The sequence below is a fragment of the Eucalyptus grandis genome, chromosome 7 (genome assembly GCF_016545825.1).
Source record: "Eucalyptus grandis isolate ANBG69807.140 chromosome 7, ASM1654582v1, whole genome shotgun sequence".
NCBI classification, from domain to species: domain Eukaryota; kingdom Viridiplantae; phylum Streptophyta; class Magnoliopsida; order Myrtales; family Myrtaceae; genus Eucalyptus; species Eucalyptus grandis.
The window spans coordinates 917,813-939,109 of record NC_052618.1 but is presented as its reverse complement, the minus strand read 5'-3'; the positions used below and the strand labels follow the sequence as shown (position 1 = coordinate 939,109).

Here is a 21,297-nt window from a genome sequence, read left to right as displayed (position 1 = left end):
TCCTTTGACTTGGAAAATTTTGATGCTCCACTGTATTTAGAGAGCATGGTATTACGTCGCCTCTTTTCTTTTTTTTTTTTAAATCGAATGGATATTGAATGAACCTCGATGTTCATATTGATTCACTTGTTTAGGATAAGATATGATATAATTCATATGTTTCATTTGGATGTCACTAATAGTTTCACTACGATCTCTAAAAATCCACAAGCTCATCATTACTCCAATTGTGACTCTACTTAAAAAGGAAAAGGAATCAATTCGCATATCTGATTAAGTGACTTTCACACGATTCTTTTACGAGTTGTGCATATGGGAGACTGCAGATTTAGTTTACTTCCACCGACACTTATGTTGAATTATCTAAATTAATCATATCAATACATTAGATAAATAAAATAGATTAATGGCTAATTCCTTTTTGATAGATTAAAATCGGAGTTGGTAAGAGGTAATTTATTTGCATTATAGAAATCAACGGCAAATGCAATGGGAATAGAGTTCCATGCCTACAACCCATAAAAAGTACGCTGCACTACTTTTCTGGGTTTAATAGTAAATATTTAATTTCGAAGGACTATTTTCACTTTAATTATAAAATCTAGGGTCACTTTCCCAATTAGGCAAGGTTACATTAGCACATAACTGCATCGACTCTGAAAATTAAGAGTTGGAAGTACCGTTTGAAAGACAAAATACTGACTTATAAAAGAAATTACCTTATAAAAGGATATAAATTCAATATGACTCGTTTCTTCAAATATTCAAAACACAGTTTACCACATCATATCGGAAAAAACAACTTTGTAAACCGCTCAATATGTCGCTGGCTGCTATGTTCACAGTGACACGATCCAACGAAAATTAATCAAGTTATCCCGGAATCTCATAAAGAAGAAAACTTCAGTACGGATAGTTGCCGTCCAACAAACAAAAGTAGTGAAGCAGTGGAGCCTATACAGAAAGAGTTGGCTGGCTTTGGGTACTGTCACATATGCAAAGCATGACCTAACTAGTACGACGGTTATCTACTATCAGCATCATAACTGCTGCTGCAACAATGGCTGCCTATATAAACATCAGAAATTCCTGTACAAACTGTCTCCACAGTGGAAATTACTCGTACAGACTCAAGGCCATTGGACCGGATCCATCAACATTGGCTCTGCATGTAATACCCCCAAAGTAGACCAAACCCGATGCTATGCCTATCCTTGTGTGCAAATCCTTATGGAGCTCTACGACACGCCCATCCTTTTGTGCAATATCCTTAAGTGAGCTGATGAGGGACGACTTTGAGAACCATATTAAAAAAAAAAAAAAAAGGTTCCTGACTTTAGAGACCAATAATTAGCATCTTGAAATTCAATTCTCTCATATTGAGTTGTAAAAGCGCTGACTACCTAGTGTAGACAAGATAGAGATCAGAAAAATTAAATGAAAACAAATTTAAGCACTACAGAGCATTTAAAGGGAGGCACTGCATACCGCATTTGGGGCTCAACTTTTAGTCATGAAAGAACTGCTTCTATTTGCAAATCCTTTTGAATGATTTTCGCTCCGCAGCCTGGTCCATCCAATGGGCCAACAGCCTCCTCATCAACTAGAACACTACTTACGGTATTGACACCTGCAGTATCCTGTGGAACCTGTATAATAGAAAGATATAACTTTTCAGCATTGTATTGCATGAGCAATGTAGGGCAACTAAACTCAAGAATACAGATTTCCCACACTTTTCCCTTCACAATAGCAGAATTAATCCTCTCACAACTATGATCAGACTTAATGACTAGTTAAGGGTTTGATTTTTCAGCCAAGAGTATAGCACAATCCTTTGGCAACTATATGGAGCAAACAGACTTGTCCTGCTTCCCCAAGATTTATTTATTTATTTTTTCATTTTTTGGTGGAAGGGTCAAACTGCTTCTTGAGATTTATGATTGATTGACTGCAGATGTAAAGATTGGGGAGGACAGCACACCAACTTTTACTATCTTTTTAGATCCTCTTTCATCATTAGCTTAGCTAAAGTGGAATTGTATGATGACTGGCCTTATGGAAAATGGGGACTATACAGGATGGTGTAAAAACTTGATTTTGTTACTCCAATTAATTGCAACAACACTAGAGCTTTAGGTTTCGTACTGCCAAATAGTTTCAAAAGAGTATAACAAATACAACTTTCATAACCATTTTAAGAAATCTACTTATTTATTCTCAGCTACCCAGCTGTCCATATAACGCGTTGCTGCATCATGGAGCAGAGTGACACGTCACTGATAAGACCATGTTCATATTATCAAAGATTTTTGGGCCCGGAGAACCATACTGGAAATTAGAGTGAGTTTTCAGCTCCCGAGGAAGATGCAATCGGTATGGTATAAAAGGAACTGAAATGGTAGTTGGTACCTCAAACATTGCTTCGATCAGTACATTCTCCAAAAGAGCTCTTAAACCTCGTGCACCAGTATTCTTTGCCAATGCTTTCTTAGCAATTAATCTCAATGCATTATCCGTGAACTGTAATTCAACCTGAAATATATGTGATAATATAGGTTAGCACAACACCATGGCACCAAAATGAAAGTTGTCAAGAAAATATTTTCAATAAGACTACTGATAGATCAGCATACGTTATTCATCCGGAACATCTTCTTGTACTGTTTACCAAGAGCATTTTTTGGCTTCGTGAGGACCTAACGCACATCAAGGGAAAAGACTCTGTAAACTTTCCCATAAAATAAAAGCAAAAGTGAAGAACTTCAGTTAAAGGGAAATCAGCTTATTGCGGAGGCAGTATGAGTTATCCTAGTGGTAACCATTCACCTGAACTAATTGGTCTTCGCTTAAAGCTGACAAGCTAACCAAAACAGGAAACCTTCCAACAAACTCTGGAATAAGGCCATATGCAACGAGATCACCACTTTCTACCTGCATTGCCATTACAGGGACATGACGTCACACTAAAGTTAACAAACCTGGGACAGTCAAAAGTACATTTCGTTCTTCACCAATTAAAAAAAAAAAAGGATTTACAAAGTAATACTTAATTCAAATTCTTGAGTTCTTATTCTAATACTCAACAGATTGCAACAATGAGGATGCCACCAATGTGTCTGTCAGTCCACCCTTCCTCATGTTTGCGCGCACTGGTGCTCCAAATCCAATGGAAGAATCTTGTCGCCTGCAAAGATAACACATAAACAAAATTTGACACTATGATCTCCCTTTCTACGAGCAATCAAATAGATGAAATAGAAAAAAGGGAACCAATTAACATTGCCCAAAGATCTTGAAAGGGCTTTACCTTTCCGAGATAGTCTTATCCAGATCAACAAAGGCCCCACCACATATAAACAGGATATCCTTTGTATCTATCTAAACATCAGCACAAAAGATTAGACATCTCAAGCATGAAAACCTACACTTTACTAAACATTTGAGATCATGTTATGAACTTTAAGTTCTAAGTAGGAGGAACACGAGACCACTTCAAAGCCAAAAATAACAGGAGAATCCTACAACCAACTGGGAAGAAGCACCAAATTACCAAAGTTGGGTGACTAGGGATGGCAATTTATCCCAGCCAGCATATGTCCACATTGCCTGCCCTTAAATTTTTACTCAACTACTACTTGACAATGACTTTCTTTTTAAAAAGAAAAAGGAAAAAACCTTTTCAAGATTAGAAAAACTGTGTGATATTAAATCCAAAAAACTTTTGAATTAAAGTGAAATGTGGGGCAATATTACAAAGAAGGTAGCAAAACCTGAATGCCTCATGGGAGTAGGGCCTACCACAAGGGATGGATATGGGGCTTCCTCAATTATCCCGAGGTGGGAATGGGAAATGCAAGCCTCGCTGCCCCATTGCCATCCCTATGGGTGACTCTCACTCCATCATTCCACCCAATTAATTAATCTATGAGAGTATCCCAGAAACAGAAAGTACTAACAGATGTAACAGAAAATCCAGTTTACCCGAATGTCATCTCCAGGAAGATGCTTTCGAGCTCCTTTATCAGGAATATTCACTACCTGAGAATGACAACATAGTCCTTATGTATAGATGAACTAGAAAATGTAGCCTTTGGTGCTAGGAAAACAGAATAGAGAATTGCAACAACTGAAGAAGCTCATGAATGCAAAGGAGACGTAATTCTTTTGCTCTAATTTAAAAAGAGTCATAACATTTTGAGGTAATTGACAGATGATATATCACAAAAGGCATTCAAGCTCAATGTATGAGAAATCACACCACCACTACACAGGCCAAAAAACTTCGAATATTACAGACACAAATCAGGTTGGAGATAAAAACGTAAGTGGACAATGTGTAATTAAAGCCTGAGGATGTAAGTAAGTTTAATAAGAAACAAAAGGCTATTCAGTATTATAAAGAACTGACAATTGTGCCCTTTTCTTAAAAAATTATAGAAAAATTATGTGAATTTACATGTCCATGTATATTTTGAAAGTTTTGTTCTGAGTTAAAAAAAAAAAAAAAAAAAAAAAGATCCAATTGCGGAGGTGGTAAATTTGAAAAATCCAAAAAAAGTTAAAAGTGAACATCATTCCCCTACCCCCCACAAAAGAAAAAGGGTTATTCCAAACAGACCCAAAAATGGTACTGAGAAAACAAAAAGATAGCATCCATTAACCTGCAAGTTACTCAAACAGGGTCTTAGATAAACATCAAATGGAAAACCAAGGAAGTATAATGGCCATCGAGTCAGAAACCTCTGATTTCAAGCTAAAATTGATTATTGTTCCTACAACTCAAAATTGTAAAGCAATTTAGGAGGCCGAAGGAATCCAGACCCCTATTCCAGATTTCTGTTCTCAATTAATCAACAAGGTAAGTTGCCCTCCTCTCACGTTGAAGAAAAATAGCACAACTCTTAACATGAATCAAAATACTTATCCGATAATCTAAGACCAAAGAAAAAAAAAATATAATAACACATGCAAGAAAACCATCCAACTGTTCTTTTGGAGCTCTTTCACAGACACTGCGAAGCATGAAAAATCAAATTAGAACTAGTACAAAGAAAGAAAACTCACAGTTCCTTCTAGCATTTTCAATAATGCCTGTTGGACACCCTCCCCTGAAACATCTCGGCCAGCATTTACATACTCAGCCTGCACATTGGTTCCGCTTAGATAAGCATGAGCTCTAGATACTCTATATATTGAACAAAAAAGCGAATCAGTCAAGAGTACCTTCTTTGTTATTTTATCAACTTCGTCTATGTAAACAATACCTTGCTGTGCTGCCTCCACATTGAAATCAGCCGCCTAAAGGCCATAACATAAGTTGGAGGTTGATAAATATGTTGAAAAGGCATGCCATGAGCAGCTAGAAATTACTTCAAATCTTAAACTATATTCAAATACTGCAAACATGAATGGATGTGTATACAATTGCAGATAGCTCTTCACTCCTATCGCTAAAACCCACCTATATGGTATGTGAGACAATACTAGCAATAAACAAAAATTCACCTCAAATCTGGTCCTCTAAATTAGCAGAAACTTGCAACCATTAAAAAATTTCTAGAGCCAGTTAAGCATTCTTAGCTTTGCAACCATGTAGCATTTGTTCAGATCTAATTTTCCTTTTACAGCACCTTCTAACTTGTAATGTTCTGAAATGTTTTGGCCCATCACCGTTAACCTTTTTCACCCCTTATTCTCACAAAATATTCTTTTTATATCTTTCACCAACATCATTTCATGTCCCAGCTGATTTCCACCAAAGATCTCTAAAAAGTCACTAATTATTGCTTAAATTACAGTAACCCCTGTATAAAAAATAGGATGTCTAGAAGACTCAAAAAGGAGATTGTTGGCCCATGACAATTGCCTAGTTGAAACCTGAACACAAAAAATCACCACATAAAACACCATTATGAATCTTTCAAATCACAGAAGTGCCCCATGGAGTAGGAAAAACCACCAACTTAAGTGGCCTTTTATATGCATATCTTTAGGAGGTTATGACTATTCTGCCAATATTTGATGATGAAACCAAGAAAAAATCCCAAAAGAGGTTTCTTTTTGTTTGGCAAGAGTACTTCTAAACATACCGCAAGCAGCTTATACATTATTGACTCTACATCTTCACCAACGTAACCTGCCTGGAGAGAGAGACAGAGAGAGACAGAGAGAGAATCAATTTAACTCAGATATGCATGTAAACGTTATAGGCAACAAAAATGACAACAAAAATAACTGGCATGCAATTGCAGAACGAATTCATGGAGGTGGCAATTGAATGGAAAAGGAGAAAACATTATGCATATGAATCTGTATCAATAACTCTGGAGAAGTCCATTAGTGACTGAGATAGCCAGTCCAATTCTCTTGTCATTGCTGAAGACTCAGTCAAACAAAATTTTCTCCTTGGGGAATACATGAGAACTGCTTAGGTATTTGCAACTAAGAGTTGATGTCCAAATGATATCCAAAATTTGATATGCTTCTTGAGAGTCATGATCCATAGTTTCTCCATGATCTATTAAGAAATTGAGCCTCAGCCCTACATAAGATTACATGCCTATAACAAAAACATCGTGATGTTACAGCTATCCTAGTCACCTCAAAAAAATTGCCTCTCTTACCCATGATAAGAAGGCAGAGCACTTTCCCATAAACTCATTGATCTCAAATCTTGTGAGTTTTTTCAATATCGCACATCATTTGAGACATCATAATCTCTACTTATACTACCATGCTGATGTTAGATTGTTCAGCACTGTCCAACAGCATGAAGAACTTTTCACTGAGATCGAGGACAAGGATTACTTGCCTCTGTCAATGTCGTGGCATCTGCAATTACAAATGGGACACTCACAACGCGAGCTAGCGTCTTTGCCAGCAATGTCTTCCCTGTCCTTAAAACCACGGCAGAAGTTAATCAGTCCACAATCACACAAACCTATGACCCCCAACATGTCCTATAACTGCAAGACAAATACCAACACATTACAAGTACTGTTCATACCCGAGCCAGTGGGACCCAGCAATAGTATATTGCTTTTCTCTAGCTCCACGGAAACATATCGATGATCATCAGCAAAATCACCAACAGATAACTCCCCATCTGACCTGGTAAAGACATCAATTGCTCAGGCCAATATAGTGAAATCACCTCATCAAGAGCATAATAAAAAATAAACAAGTTTTGACATACACGCAAGATTTCAAAGCAGACTAAACACAGATAAATAGGAAGATCTATGCGCTATAAGGACACCAACTGACATAAATCAGGAAGAGCAGGAAAACTAACTCTTTCCCAAGAGAGGTGTGATATATCCTCTTGTAGTGGTTGTACACTGCCACGGCAAGAACCTGTTCACGGCGGAATCTTAGTGCCTAGCAAAGACTGATTCAACTGACAAAATTGCAGTTCCAAGATGCAATCATCATAAGCATCATGCAAAGAACTATCTAAACTTGCAGTCAGAGGACAACCACGCAAATTGACATCGGTCATAACCCCAATTCTTCACAATGCCTATCATGACGCAAAAAAGCGCGCAAATTCTACACAAATTCGCTCCTAAGTATATCAACCCCGGAAAAAAAAACAAGAAATTGCCCGATCATAATCTCAAAAATCGAACCTTTTTCGCCATTTCCTGCCCCACAACGAACTCGTCGAGCCCCTTGCAAATCTCCTTCGGCGTCGGCAGCTTCCTCCCCAGCTTCGCCCCTCCTCCTCCCCGACCTCCTCCGTCCTTCTCCTCCTCCGCGGCCTCCTCGCCGACCTCCGCCGCCGCCTCGCCGCAACCCCGGCTCTCCGTGCGCGGCGGAGCGTTGCGGTCGCGGTCGCGGCGCCGCTCCAAGTCCTTAGGCGAGACCCGGCCGATCTCGACGAAGCTCCCCTGCAGGGGCTCCAGCTTGAACGGCCGGAAGTAGAAGGCGGTCCGGCAGTGGGGGCAGAGGTTGAGGGCCTGGTAGACGCCGGGCTCCCGGCCGGTGATGGACAGCGGGCGGTTGGAGAAGAGGAGAGGCATCTGCCTCGAGCACCGCGGGCAGTTCACGTCCGCCCTGATGTGGTCGTACTCGGTCCCGCCCCACTTCTGGCGCCGCTGCTCGCGGCGGTGGGAGGACGACGACGACGAGGCGCCGGCGCCGGCGCCGATCGTCGCGGGGAACTCGGCGGGACGGAAGGTCCTGCCCCGGCGGCGGCGGCGGCGGCGGCGGCGGGGGAGGAGGAGGCGGAGGAGGCGGTTGAGGGCGGCGCGGGAGCGGCGGAGGGCAGCGAACATGGCTCTCCGAGGGGTGGCTCCGCCGGAGCGACTCGGTTTTCAGTGGGAGTGAGGTGGTTGGCGGATGAAGGTGTTTATGGGATTTTTCTTTTAAAAATACCATTAAATAAATAAATAAATAAATTTTTATTTTTCATTTATTAATGTATAATTATTTTAATATATTATTTATTTTTGATAAATAAAAATACCGTGAAAGGACCAATATATTTTATTTTCATGGTTTATTTTCATGGTTTATTGGACTTTCTACTGATCGGTATAACTCATCATCATATCTAACATTGCCCTCATGTTTTCTATATATCTAGGGAAAAATTGGGTTTTCGCCTCGCTTTTAGTAAATTTTCAGAATTATAATCCCATCAAATAAAGATCTTAGGTGGAAGAGATGTTTCGATATCCTCATCTTTATTTATTTTTTCTCATATCGATTTGTCTTTGCCCACGACTCATGAGAAGCACGACAAATTTGATGGTAGAATTGCACTAACTAGCAATTATCTTTTAGTGCTTAACTTTTCAATCGATCATTTTAAATTATATAAATCTTTTAAAGGAAAAACATTCACTTGAGTGATGTCGGATATCACACTTAAATCGAAAGATTTAACGTTATGATCCTTTTTCAGAGCTTCACAAGAAAACGTGGTGAATGAAATTCTATAAGCATACGTCCAAGTTTTGTTCAATGTGATTCTTGTACTTTTTATACATATTAAATATAATCATTTCATTAATCTAAGATTAGAGATATTATTGAATCTTTTCATAGAGTTTGTGGATAAATTGAACATATATCCAAAGTTCAAAACTATATTAAATAATTAAAAAATTTTTGAACCACATTGTACATTTAAACTAAAGTTGGAAAAAGTATCAAAAAGTCCTAAATCTATTGTATTGATATCAATTTAGTCATAAATATTTCAATTATACAAATTCAATCATAAATATTTTCATATTGGTATTAATTCAGTTTATCTTACTAATTTTGACTAGTCGGTGCTAATGTGGACATTAGTCGGTAGTGTATTTTTATATATATTCAATATAATCATTCCATTAATCTATTATTGGAGATATTATTGAATGTTTTCATAGAGTTTGTGGATAAATTGAACATATGTTAAAAGTTTAAGGACTATATTGAATAATTAAAAGTTTTTGGACCACATTGTACATTTAAACTAAAGTTGGAGAAAGTACCAAAAAGTCATAAATATATTGTATTTTTGGTAAAGATAAATATATTGTATTGATATTGATTTAGTCATAAATATTTCAATTGTACAAATTCAATCATAAATATTTTCATATTGGTATTAATTCAATTTATCTTACTAATTTTGACTAGTCGGTGCTAATGTGAACATTAGTTAGTAGTGTCTTGAATGCCGGACAATGGCTGAATATTAACATGCAATTTTTAAATAATTTTAATTTTTTTTCAAAATTTTTATTAACTTTTTTTTTTCTTTTTGTTTTTCTTTTTTTTTTCCTTTTCTTTTCTCCCTTCTTCCTCCTTAGATTGTCCTGGTAGTGGTTGGCGAGCCTTCGACAAGGCTTTGCAAAGAAAAGAAATAAGAAAAAGAGAAAAATATTACTAAAAAATTGAAAAAAAAATAATTAAAAATTTGCCATGTCAACATTCAACCACTAGCTTGGGTTCACGTTAGAGCTGGCCGCTAAAATTGGTTGGATAAACTGAATTAGTACCATTATGAAAATGTTTAAGATTAAATTAATCTAATAAAAAAGTTTATGATTAAATTGATACCAATATAATAGGTTCGAGATTTTTTTAAAATTTTTTCCCAACTAAAGTTCATGAACTATATTAAACAAATTAAAAGTTAAGATATCATATTACATATTGAGTCAAAGTTTGGGAATTATTTATGTGATTTTCTCAATATTTAAACAATTCAGAGAGTTGATTATCATATAAAAGAAATGACAAAGTGTTTGGAGATTTACCACCCCTCATGGTGGTGTCGTTGGAGCGGGTGTTCTTCCTCTCGCAAAAGGTCGAGCGTTCGAATCCTGGGCGTCGCTAGAGGCCTTGCCTGGGGGCACGTGGTGGTGGTTTCCACGTGTCCTCCCCAGGGTTTATCCGCCACTAACGGTGTATGGGTTTTCTAGGTCAAAAAAAAAAAAAAGTGTTTTGGAGATTCACCATAGCTGAAGAGGATCTTCGGTGGAGGGAAATACACGAAAGGTGCAACCGTTGTGGATGGCAAAATTACACCACACATTCTCTGGCATATAGGGATCTTGCTGCGGGGTAAAAGACAAAAATATATCCATATATGGAATAAACTCAAATAAAAGGTAATATGGTAATTCTTATCCCAGAATAAAAAGGAACAAGAAATAGAACGGTAATATGGAAAATCAAAAGGCAGTATGGACCAAAAATGAAGGAAAAAACAAATGGGTAATAAAAACAGCGATGTCTTCATTTTCTATACTTTAATTAATCTCCGCACAAGATAAACATACTTGATTTGGAGCAAATTCTTATCCCAATTAAAAAAGAAAAAAGAAAAAGGGAAACATGTAGAAGGTAATATGGGAATCCAGAGTAGGAAGGATTAAAAACTAAAAGGTAATATGGTAATGGCAAGCTGGCGACATCCCCCATCCTCCATTCTTCAACCTTAAATAGCTAAATGATGTTGAAACTGGAGCAAAGATATCCTTTAAGGATGAGTTCATCGGATAAGCTCATGTTTATTTGTTCTTTGTTGCTTGCTAGTTGGGTGGGAGATGTTTGGTGCAAGACACGAGTTGTAATCCAGAACGGGTTGCCAGGCACACCTCCTATAGAGACTCATTGCAAATCCAGGGACGATGATCTCGGATACCAAACGGTAACAACGAGTGGCTGGGAATTCTCATTGAGACCCAATTTCTGGGGGACAACACTGTTTTTTTGTAGCTTTCAATGGCCGAATGGTCATCATATTTACAAATTTGATATATATGTGCAAAAGAGGGATGGAAAAAATTGTGACATTTGTGTTTGGAAGATCACGCCCAGTGGTCCTTGTAGGCTCGATCAAAACACTGGAGACTTCACTGATTGTTATCCATGGGAGTGAACCTCTCGTGTAAATGTATGGTACGAAAAAATGATGTGATGAACTTATACATCACAACTAAGATAGAATAAAAATCATCTCACTTTATTTTTTATTTTTTATTATCAATATACTCTCAAATGTTGTCTGTTTCTTTTAATATTCTTATCAGTTCTCTTTCGATTGGCATCTTTTTTTTCTTTATAGTTGTCACAAGTGAATCCCAAGGGCAAATGGTTTACTGCAGAGGAGTGAATAACCCTTTTACGAATTACGAAGTGGCGCTTACGCCTTGCATAGACTCTACCTAGTCGCCTCTTCCTTGTAAGGCGTCCTGGACCCTGCATCATGTTGACTACATGCTAGGCGGCCTCATCGCGAGGATCAAGCCCGGGGGAATCTCCCAATATTGGTTAAATTGACCCCCGGCGGTTTATCATTACCCCATTTTACGTTTGGGGTTGACTCCGATAAATGGGATAGTTTAAGGACTTGTCCAGGTCCATATTCTAGGTCAATTAAGGGGCGAGTATGGCGCCGGACACTGCCTTTCTTTGTGAATCACGAAATTCTCGTTTGGAGAGTATGTGAAGCTAATTTTACCTAACACTCGTTATTGGTACATTTTCTCTTTTAGTAAAATGTTGTCTCATGCAACCCTTTTTGCCTGTGCATATCTATAAGGCGAAGCATCGCACTAGGACGATAAAAGTAACCAATTCAAGCAGACTTATATAAGGCTATGCAATAAAAACCTTACGATGTAATGCATAAAAAAAATGTCTCAATCCCAAATTTCTAAATCCTAATTTGCCAATTCAATGAAATTCCCAAAATCTTTTAGTAAGGAGATGAGGATCAGATCTGAGTAGGGAGATCATAGGAGCAACATTTCTGACTGGAATCGTTGAAGGAGGCAGTGTTGACCAAGGTTTGAGCACTTCGCCGGCGGTGGCCAAGAAACAGGGCAAAGAGTGAACGGGAGGAATCGTTCCGGGAGAGGAAATTCATGGTGAGCTCTCTGTGTATGCAAATGTGCTCGGTTCTGTGCTGTAACCTGTGGTGGTTGGCGACGGTGGATGAGCAGCGGCTTCGGGTGGTCGGAGATGGTGCGACGGAGAGGGGATGAAGATGGGAGAAGCCTCTGAAAATCGATTATTCGAGAGAGATTTTTGTGGCCGTTTAGAGATTTCTGAGTCCTTCCCTTCTGATACTCTGTATTTTGCTCTGAACATATATAGTCGTCGTGGCTGGCGATGGTGGATTGAAGTCGTTTGTGCTCCTAGGAGTCATGCAACATCATTTTAGGCAAGCCAGCCACATTGGCTCGTGTGATGTCATTTTCCATTTCAGTGTGGATTGGGTTTTTAATAACATATGCCAGCTCATATTAAAATTGTATTTATAGTTGTCACATAATTGATTGTTTTTTCTTTGTTTTGATATTTAAATGAGTTGGTGAAAACTTTTGGCACTTCTAATGTTTCATAGGAAATTTTTTCAAAAAGCCCTAAATCTATTGTATCTTTATCAATTCAGTCATAAACATTTTAACTTTGTCAATTAAGTTCTAAACCTTTCAACATTTTGTCAATTAAGTCAACTCGGCCAATTTTGACTGGAATTTGCTGACATGAATGCTGACTATCCTTTGTGGCACTGCCAACACTGATGTGGACAAAATTTATTATTTTTAAAATTTACTATTGCACTTCTAATGTTTTATGGGAAAATAAAATATATTGGTCCTTTCATGGAAGGACCAATATATTTTATTTTCATGGTTTATTGGACTTTCTACTGATCATTATAACTCATCATCATATCTAACATTGCCCTCATTTTTCTATATATCTAGGGAAAAATTCGGTTTTCGCCTCGCTTTTAGTAAATTTTCAGAATTATAATCCCGTCAAATAAAGATCTTTAGCAGAAGAAAAGTTTCGATATCCTCATTTTTATTTACTTTTTCTCATGTCGATTTTCTTTTGCGCATGACTCATGAAAAGTACGGCGAATTTGATGGTTGAATCACACTAACTAACTCTTATTTTTAGTGCTTAACTTTTTAAACGATCATTTTAAATCATATAAATTTTAAAGGAAAAACATTCACTTGAGTGATGTCGAATATCACACTTGAATTGAAAGATTTAACGTTATGATGCTATTTTAGAGCTTCAAGAGAGTATGTGGTGAATGAAATTCTATAAAGCATATCCAAGCTTTGTTTAGTGTGATTTTTGTACTTATGATATATATTCAATATAGTCCTTGAACTATATAAATATGTTCGATATAATCCTTTTATTAATCTAAGATTGGGGATATTATTAAATATTTTCATATAGTCCGCGAATATATTGAACATATATTAAAAGTTCAAGAACTATATTAAATAATTAAAATTTTAGGGACCATATTTTACATAAACTAAAATTGAAAAAAGAACCAAAAGTCCTAAACCTATTGTATCAATATCAATTTAGTCATAAATCTTTCAATTGTATCAATTCAATCCTAAATATTTTCATATTTGTACCAATTCAGACTATCTAGCTAATTTTGACTGATCGGCTTTGATGTGGATGCCAGTTAGTAGTGTTTTGGATGCCGGCCAATGGCTAAATGTCTACGTGGCAATTTTTAAATAATTTTAATTTTTTCGAATTTTTTATTAATTTTTTTCTTTTCCTTTTCTTTTCTCTCTTCTCCTTCCTTAGATTGTCCTCGCAATGGTTGGCGAGCCTCCGGCAAGGCTTTGAGAAGAAAAGAAAAAAGAAGAAGAGAAAAATATTAATAAAAATTTGAAAAAAAATTCATTAAAAATTTGCTATGTCAGCATCCAACTACTAGCTAGTGTGCACGTTAGAGCTAGCCGGCCAAAATCAGCTAAATAAACTGAATTAATACCATTATGAAAATGTTTAAGACTAAATTGATCAAATAGAAAAGTTTAGGATTAAATTGGTACAAATGCAATAGGTTTAGGATTTTTTTGATACTTTTTCCGATTAAAGTTTATGGACCATATTAAATAAATTAAAAGTTAAGATATCATATTGCATATTAGGTCGAAGTTCAGGGATTATTTATGTGATTTTCTCAATATTTAAACAATTAAGAGAGTTGATTATCATATAAAAAAAAAGTGACAAAGTGTTCTGAGATTCATACGAGCTAAGGAGGATCTTTGGTGGAGGAAAGGATCATAGATTTAAAAACCAATATTCGATTTTTCGGGTAAGTAGAAATACACGAAAGGTGGAACCGTTGTGGATGGCAAAATTACACCACACATTATCTTGCACATGGGGATCTTGCTGCGGTGTAAAAGACAAAAATTCTATCGTGCGATATCCATATATGGAATAAACTCAAATAAAAGGTAATATGGTAATTTTATCCCAAAATAAAAAAGGAACAAGAAATAGAACGGTAATATGGAAACACAAAAGGCAGTATGGACCAAAAATGAAGAAAAAAAACAAATGGGTAATGAAAACAGCCATGTCTTTATTTTCTATACTTTAATTAATCTCTGTAAAAGATAAACATACTTGATTTGGAGCAAATTCTTATCCCAATTTAAGAAAAAAAAGGAAATGTAAAAGGTAATATGGGAATCCAGAGTAAGAAGGATTAAAAACTAAAAGGTAATATGGTAATGGCAAGTTGGCGACATCTCCCATCCTCCATTCTTCATCCTTAAATAGCTAAATGATGTTGAAACTGGAGCAAAGATATCCTTTAATGATGAGTTCATCAAATAAGCTCATGTTTATTTGTTCTTTGTTGCTAGCTAGTTGGGTAGGAGATGTTTGGTGCAAGACACATGTTGTAATCCAAAACAGGTTGCCAGGCACACCTCCTATAGAGACTCATTGCAAATCCAAGGACGATGATCTCGGATACCATACAATAACAACGACCGATTGGGGATTCTCATTTAAACCCAATTTCTGGGGGGACAACACTGTTTTTTTGTAGCTTTCAATGGCCAAATAGTCATCATATTTACAATTTTGATATATATGTGCAAAAGAGGGACGAAGATAATTGTGACATTTGTGTTTGGAAGATCACGTCCAATGGTCCTTGTAGGCCTGATCAAAACACTGGAGACTTCACTGATTGTTTTCCATGGAAGTGAACCTCTCCCGTAAATGTATGGTATGAAAAAATAATGTGGTGAACTTATACATCACAATTAAGATAAAATAAGAATCATCTCACTTTTTTTTTTTAATCAATATACTCCCCAATGTTGTTTGTTTCTCCTAATATCCTCATCAGTTCACTTTTGATCGGTATCTTTTCTTTTTTCCTTATAGTCGTCACAAGTGAATCCCGGAGGCTAATGGTTTACTGTCTAGGAGTGAATAACCCTCTTACGAGGTGATGCTTATGCCCTACGAACACTCTGCCAAGTCGCCTCTATCATATTCTAGGTCAATTAAGGGGGCGAGTAAGAGGCCGGAGATTGCCCTTCCTTATAAATCACATATTTCTCGTTTGGAGATTAAGTTATGCTAGTTTTACCAAACACCCGTTATCGGTACATTTTCTCTTTTAAAAAAAGATTGTCTGATGCAACCTTTTGTCCTTTTGCCTATGCAAATCTATAAGGCGAAGCATCGCACTAAGGCAATAAAATTAACCAATCAACAATAAAGATAAAGGTAAAGAAGGAGTGGAAAACAAAAAGAAAGCTGAGCCACATCGGGCAAACTTATATAAAGCTGTGCGATGTAATGCAAACAAAAATGTCTCAATCCCAAATCTCTAAATCCTAATTTGCCAATTCAATGAAATTCCCAAATCTCCGGTAAGGAGATGATGATCAGATCTGAGTGGGGAGATCCCAAGAGCAACATTGTTGACTGGAATCGTTGAAGGAGGCAGTGTTGACCGAGGTTTGAGCACTTCGCCAATGGAGACCAAGAAACAGGGCAAAGAGTGAACGAGAGAAATCGCTCCGGGAGTGGAAATTCATGCTGAGCTCTGTATGTATATAAATGTGCTCTGGTCTATGCTGTAACCTGTGGTGGTTGGCGACGGTGGATGAGCAGTGGCTTCCGGTGGCCGGGGATGGTGCGACGGAGAGGGGATGAAGATGGGAGAAGCCTCTGAAAATCGATTATTCATGAGAGATTTTTGTGGCTGTTCGGAGATTTCTGAGTCCTTCCTTTCTGATACTCTGTCTTTTGCTCTGAACATACATAGCTGTTGTGGCCGGAGATGGTGGATCGATGGTGGCCACCGGCGGACCGAGAGTCGGAGAAGGAAATTGATGGTGGATTGAAGTCGTTTGTGCTCCTAGGAGTCGTGCAACATCATTTTCGGCAAGCCAATCATATTGGCTCGTGCAATGTCATTTTCCATTTCCGTGTGGATTGGATTTTTAAAAGATATGCCAACTCATATTAAAATTGTATTTATAAATGTGCAATAGATTTAGGACTTTTTAGACAATTTTTCCAATGTCTTTTTGCCTCTCCGATGGCATATCAATCTCACTTTTTTTTTTTATCTGAAAAAAATCCCTTAAAGTTTCAATACATCATGCTAGTATAAGTTCTCCATATTTCGAGCATTGCCTGCCATTTTATGATTAAAATGAAAAAGATTAGTGAGTACGTGGCATCTACGAAGTGTAATTGATTCATTTTCTAGACAATAGCTATAACAAAGTTGTTTTCCCCTTCTCTTCTTTAATTGACTTGTACACAAGATATTATACTGGATTTAAGCTATACTAATTATACTTAATTCGATACACTTGTAAAATGTCATAATCCCGATGGTCAGAACAAATCAACAATTCGCCCACGTCTCTCTCATGAGTAATGTGGCAATTCAAAGTAGGTAATGCGGCAATACATGATTTTATTGTGTTTGGGTGTGAACATCTTATTGTTGTTGAGTACTTCCGGATCATATAATGTTCCTACTACCATAATAACATATATATTACAATTTATAGGCAAAATGGAAAGGTTAACTGCCATATCATTTACAATCGGTTGGTAATTTACAAATTATCATCCATATCATTCAGAAGCTACAAAAAGAATGGTCTAATTCCATATTAAAAATAAAATAAGATAAAGAACTCAAAACTTTAGATTTAATTTCAATTCCACTCCAAACTCTTTTTCCCAAGAAAAACATCCAGTCATTATTCGACTCCCAAATGTGCCCTGCCTTTCCATGCATCTACATGTAAAGCAGCGCGGGACAAAGCAACCTTTGGCGCAGCGGCAAAGGCGTCAAACGATGACAGACATAGCTTCTTGACACTCCCTTCTCTTACTATTCATCATCTTCAACCTCTCCATCTCCATCGCTCCACCGTCACACTCTGTGATGACCCTCATCGTCATACTCCGTTGACCGCCGGTGGCATTGCAGATAGAGAAATGGTGAAAAGTCGAGGTCGACAGGAGAGTCTAGGTAGAAGCACACCAGGATGATTGGGGCGACAGACGGCGGCCGCGAAGTGGTTTCCGCAAATGGCGGAGCAGTGATAAAGGTCAAACCGGGGCTAAGGGATTGTGGGCGGTTGCGGATGAGATGTGGCTTGAGAAGGAAGACAATGGAAAATAGTGATTAAATGCCTCACTAGCTTGTGGAGGGCTGACATGAAACCGCCATGTAGGTAACGTTGGATGGAAGGTTAATAGAGGACGGATTTGGTACTTGAGTATAAGTTAGAGGATTTTCTTGAGAGAAAAAAAAAAGTTGGGGGTAGAGTTGGAATTAAACTTAAAATTTGGGTTTTTTTTTTTTTTAATCTACTTATGGAATTAGGCCCAAAAAATATTATACTAATTAGAGTTGAATAGGAGAAAACCTATTCCATTTGATGGGTAAAGTATAATAACATATAAATCGATAATGCCAATAACGAATCGATAGATTAAATGGGGAACCGGTAGACTCACTTATGATTAATTTTTAGATTCGCTTGATAGATACGTGATATTTAAAACTTGAATTAAATTGAAACATAAGATGCGAAGCAAGAATTATATGATGATGATGATGATGATGATGATGGGTTAAAAGAAGCTCGAGAACAACAGGAATCCGACGAGCATGATGTCATTTAATAGGTGGTTGATTGACTAGTCTACAACCAAAAGTAATTGAAATATTATCCTGTATACATGATTCTTTAGTTAGCTAGCGACTAGGATGATACATTTAAACATCCAAGAGAGTTGATTGCTGTCACGCCCTGATTCTCAGGCACGCACCCATCCCTCACCTGGTCGATTAATAGCAACATCTCAAGACGCATTGCCAACCTTTTCTTTTTAATACGCATGCAGAAGTATATAAAATAATTCCCAGACAATAAAACAATTGAGATAGAAAAGTAGGGCCATATTTTTCGAACATGAAAAACCACAACCATACTTTTATATAATGCAAACCACATAGCATATATACTACAATACTATTCACTAAAGTTTGATCTATCACACATTAGATCACAACTTAGAGTTTGCAAAACAGGGTGGGATCTTAATTTTCATCCGGATCGTACTCTGGATCATCCTCGGGATCCTCCTTTGACTCATCTTCAGTTTCTTCTTCAGGGTCCTCTTCAGGCTCTTCCTCATCCGATTCCTCTAAGTACTCCTCATCCTCAACTAACTCTCCTTCCACATCGCTTCCAGTGGAATCCACACTCGAGTGCATTGGAGTGTTAGGGTCACTCTCGAGTTTAGGGTCTTTGGCATCGGTCACCGCTCCGTCCTTGGGATCTGCAGTCCCTTCTCCGAATGCCTCCTCTAAGACAAACAGAGGCACATTACCCTTCGATATGGGACCCTCGCTTCACCTATCATGGTAGTGATGATGTCCCGATCTATACTCCTGGGGCACCAAGGTGTCTTTGCCCACATCGACCTAGATAGTTGACTTTACCAAAACATACTCTAGACTTTCCGGGTGGGGGTGTATTGAGAAGTGGTACCCTATCTCGGTAATTTCTTTGAGTATACCAAAATGCATGGGAGGACGATGAGGTAAAGGTGCTATCATCTAGGGGTCCGAAATGGTTATACAATAATTAATGAGACAAGGTCTCAGCGAGTTCTACCCCTTAAGACTCGATTAGTAGGCCAATACACTTTAGAGGTTGCCTAAGCATAACACGAGTCAAAGGACTTATCTTAGCCTTGGATTCCACCCGCAATTCAATACAGTTCAATAGACACCCCATCAATCATCACAGATTGAAGCATCGATCAATCAACCTAGTCAATTACATATTAATTATACTGTTCCCCGGTCATTCTAGCCAATACTATCCATTCTCAAATTGATATATCTAATCATTAAGCCCACGTGCATTCTCTGAGATGACATATCTAGTCATCGAGCTCATGTGCATTCTCCAAGGTGATATTCCTAGTCACCGAGCTCACGCGCATTCTCCAAGATGATATTCCTAGTCACCAAGCCCCTGTGTATTCTTCGAGGTGACATATTGAATTATCAAGCCGATATAATACCATGTCTTTCTCCGAGATGACATCCTTAGTCATTGAGCCAACATACTATAACGCCTTTCTCTGAGATGACATTCTTAGTCGTCGAGCCGGCATAATATATTGCATAATCAATTTCCCATTTAATTACCAAAATTATCCATTTTTGGAATAAAATACCCATCCACACAATATTACTCAATTTGCACATTACCAAAATTATCCATAAACAGAGATCACCACTGCGATCAGCACGAAATTCCGATCGTCGACTATCCCAGCCTAATTTCCGAAAAATAATAATTAATTAATTAATTACAAAAATATTAAATAAATAGCAATAAATCCAATTTATGCCCGTAATGCCTAATTGGATGCTGAAACAAACTCGGAAAATTCCCGAGACTCGTTCAATAAATAATAGAAACTATTCACTAGCTAATAGCACTAATCATTTACCTAACATGCATTAACAGATAATTAAATTAACTAATCTACTCTAATCTATCCATTTAATCGCACTTAATTAAATCTAATCAATCCCTAAACATCATTAGCAAACTAAATAAGAATTAGTGAGTAAAACTCACTTGTTTAATGAACGGGTTAGATCAAACCGATGGGAATGACGCGATGGTCGATTCTTCTCAAAGCGGGCCTAGGTTTCGAGGCTCGGAACCACCTCAAAATAAGCCCAACACCTTACTAGAAACCCACAAACTTTCTGTTTTGTTCTTGCTGAAACAAAAAGCCACAATTTCGGTTTAGGGTGGGGATTGATCGAGGAAAAGTGCAAGGGCCAAACCGAGCCTTGGCGGAGGCTTATTGGCAGCGGAACGACGAAGGATAGCTCCTGTTGAGCCTGCTGGACAGTGAGAGGTGCGGCTGGGGGTTGGGATCATGCGAGCTGGTGCGGGGTAATGGCGGCGCTACTCGTGTGGTTCGGTGGTCATGGTGGCGTCGTGCGGCTCATGGCGGTTGGTTGGCTTGCTCTGGCGACTTCTTCAGCGGCTATGGTGGTCGAACAACAACAAGAGAGGGGGAGGAAGGAGTGGTCGTTGGTTGAGAGAGAGAGGGAGGTGATAAGAGGCAAGATGGGGCCTACCAAGCTTATTTTCCACAAGTTTGCCTCCCTTGACCATTCTCAGCCAAGTGTGGTTCCTTGGCTGCCATTCCTCCACCCAAGCACTCCTCACAACTCTCGAAGTAGTCCATTTTGGCTAGGCATGGGGGAAGTTACGAATTTGCAAGGGAATTGCTTCAATTGGACACTTGTTCCTTCTCAAATCAATCCAATTTGGCCTCAATAAATCCAATTAGTATTTCAATTATCAAACTGATATTTTTCCTTATCAATTGATCTACCTTGCATCCCCATTGCGCGATAAAAAATGATCCCAGCCTTTTTCCAAACAAAAACGGCTC

The 21,297-nt window shown here is 37.9% G+C and overlaps 1 protein-coding gene across 2 annotated transcripts; it reads right to left on the bottom strand.

The window, feature by feature from the left end:
- Positions 1-793: 793 nt before the first annotated feature.
- LOC104452460 (CLP protease regulatory subunit CLPX2, mitochondrial) lies at positions 794-8,347 on the bottom strand. Of its 2 annotated transcripts, none has more exons than XM_010066931.3 (15): positions 7,635-8,347; positions 7,298-7,359; positions 7,010-7,113; positions 6,815-6,894; positions 6,093-6,143; positions 5,227-5,301; positions 5,068-5,145; positions 3,985-4,041; positions 3,311-3,381; positions 3,088-3,187; positions 2,830-2,934; positions 2,637-2,699; positions 2,413-2,535; positions 1,489-1,649; positions 794-1,403 (listed from the first exon to the last, which is right to left on the bottom strand). In XM_010066931.3, the coding sequence occupies exons 1-14, from the start codon at positions 8,280-8,282 to the stop codon at positions 1,512-1,514; spliced, it is 1,755 nt and encodes a 584-aa protein (XP_010065233.2). In that variant the 5' UTR covers positions 8,283-8,347; the 3' UTR covers positions 794-1,403; positions 1,489-1,511. The 2 variants fall into 2 exon arrangements, with proteins under 2 accessions (XP_010065233.2, XP_010065235.2); XM_010066933.3 differs by having other exon boundaries at positions 794-1,293.
- Between the last annotated feature and the right edge of the window lie 12,950 nt (positions 8,348-21,297).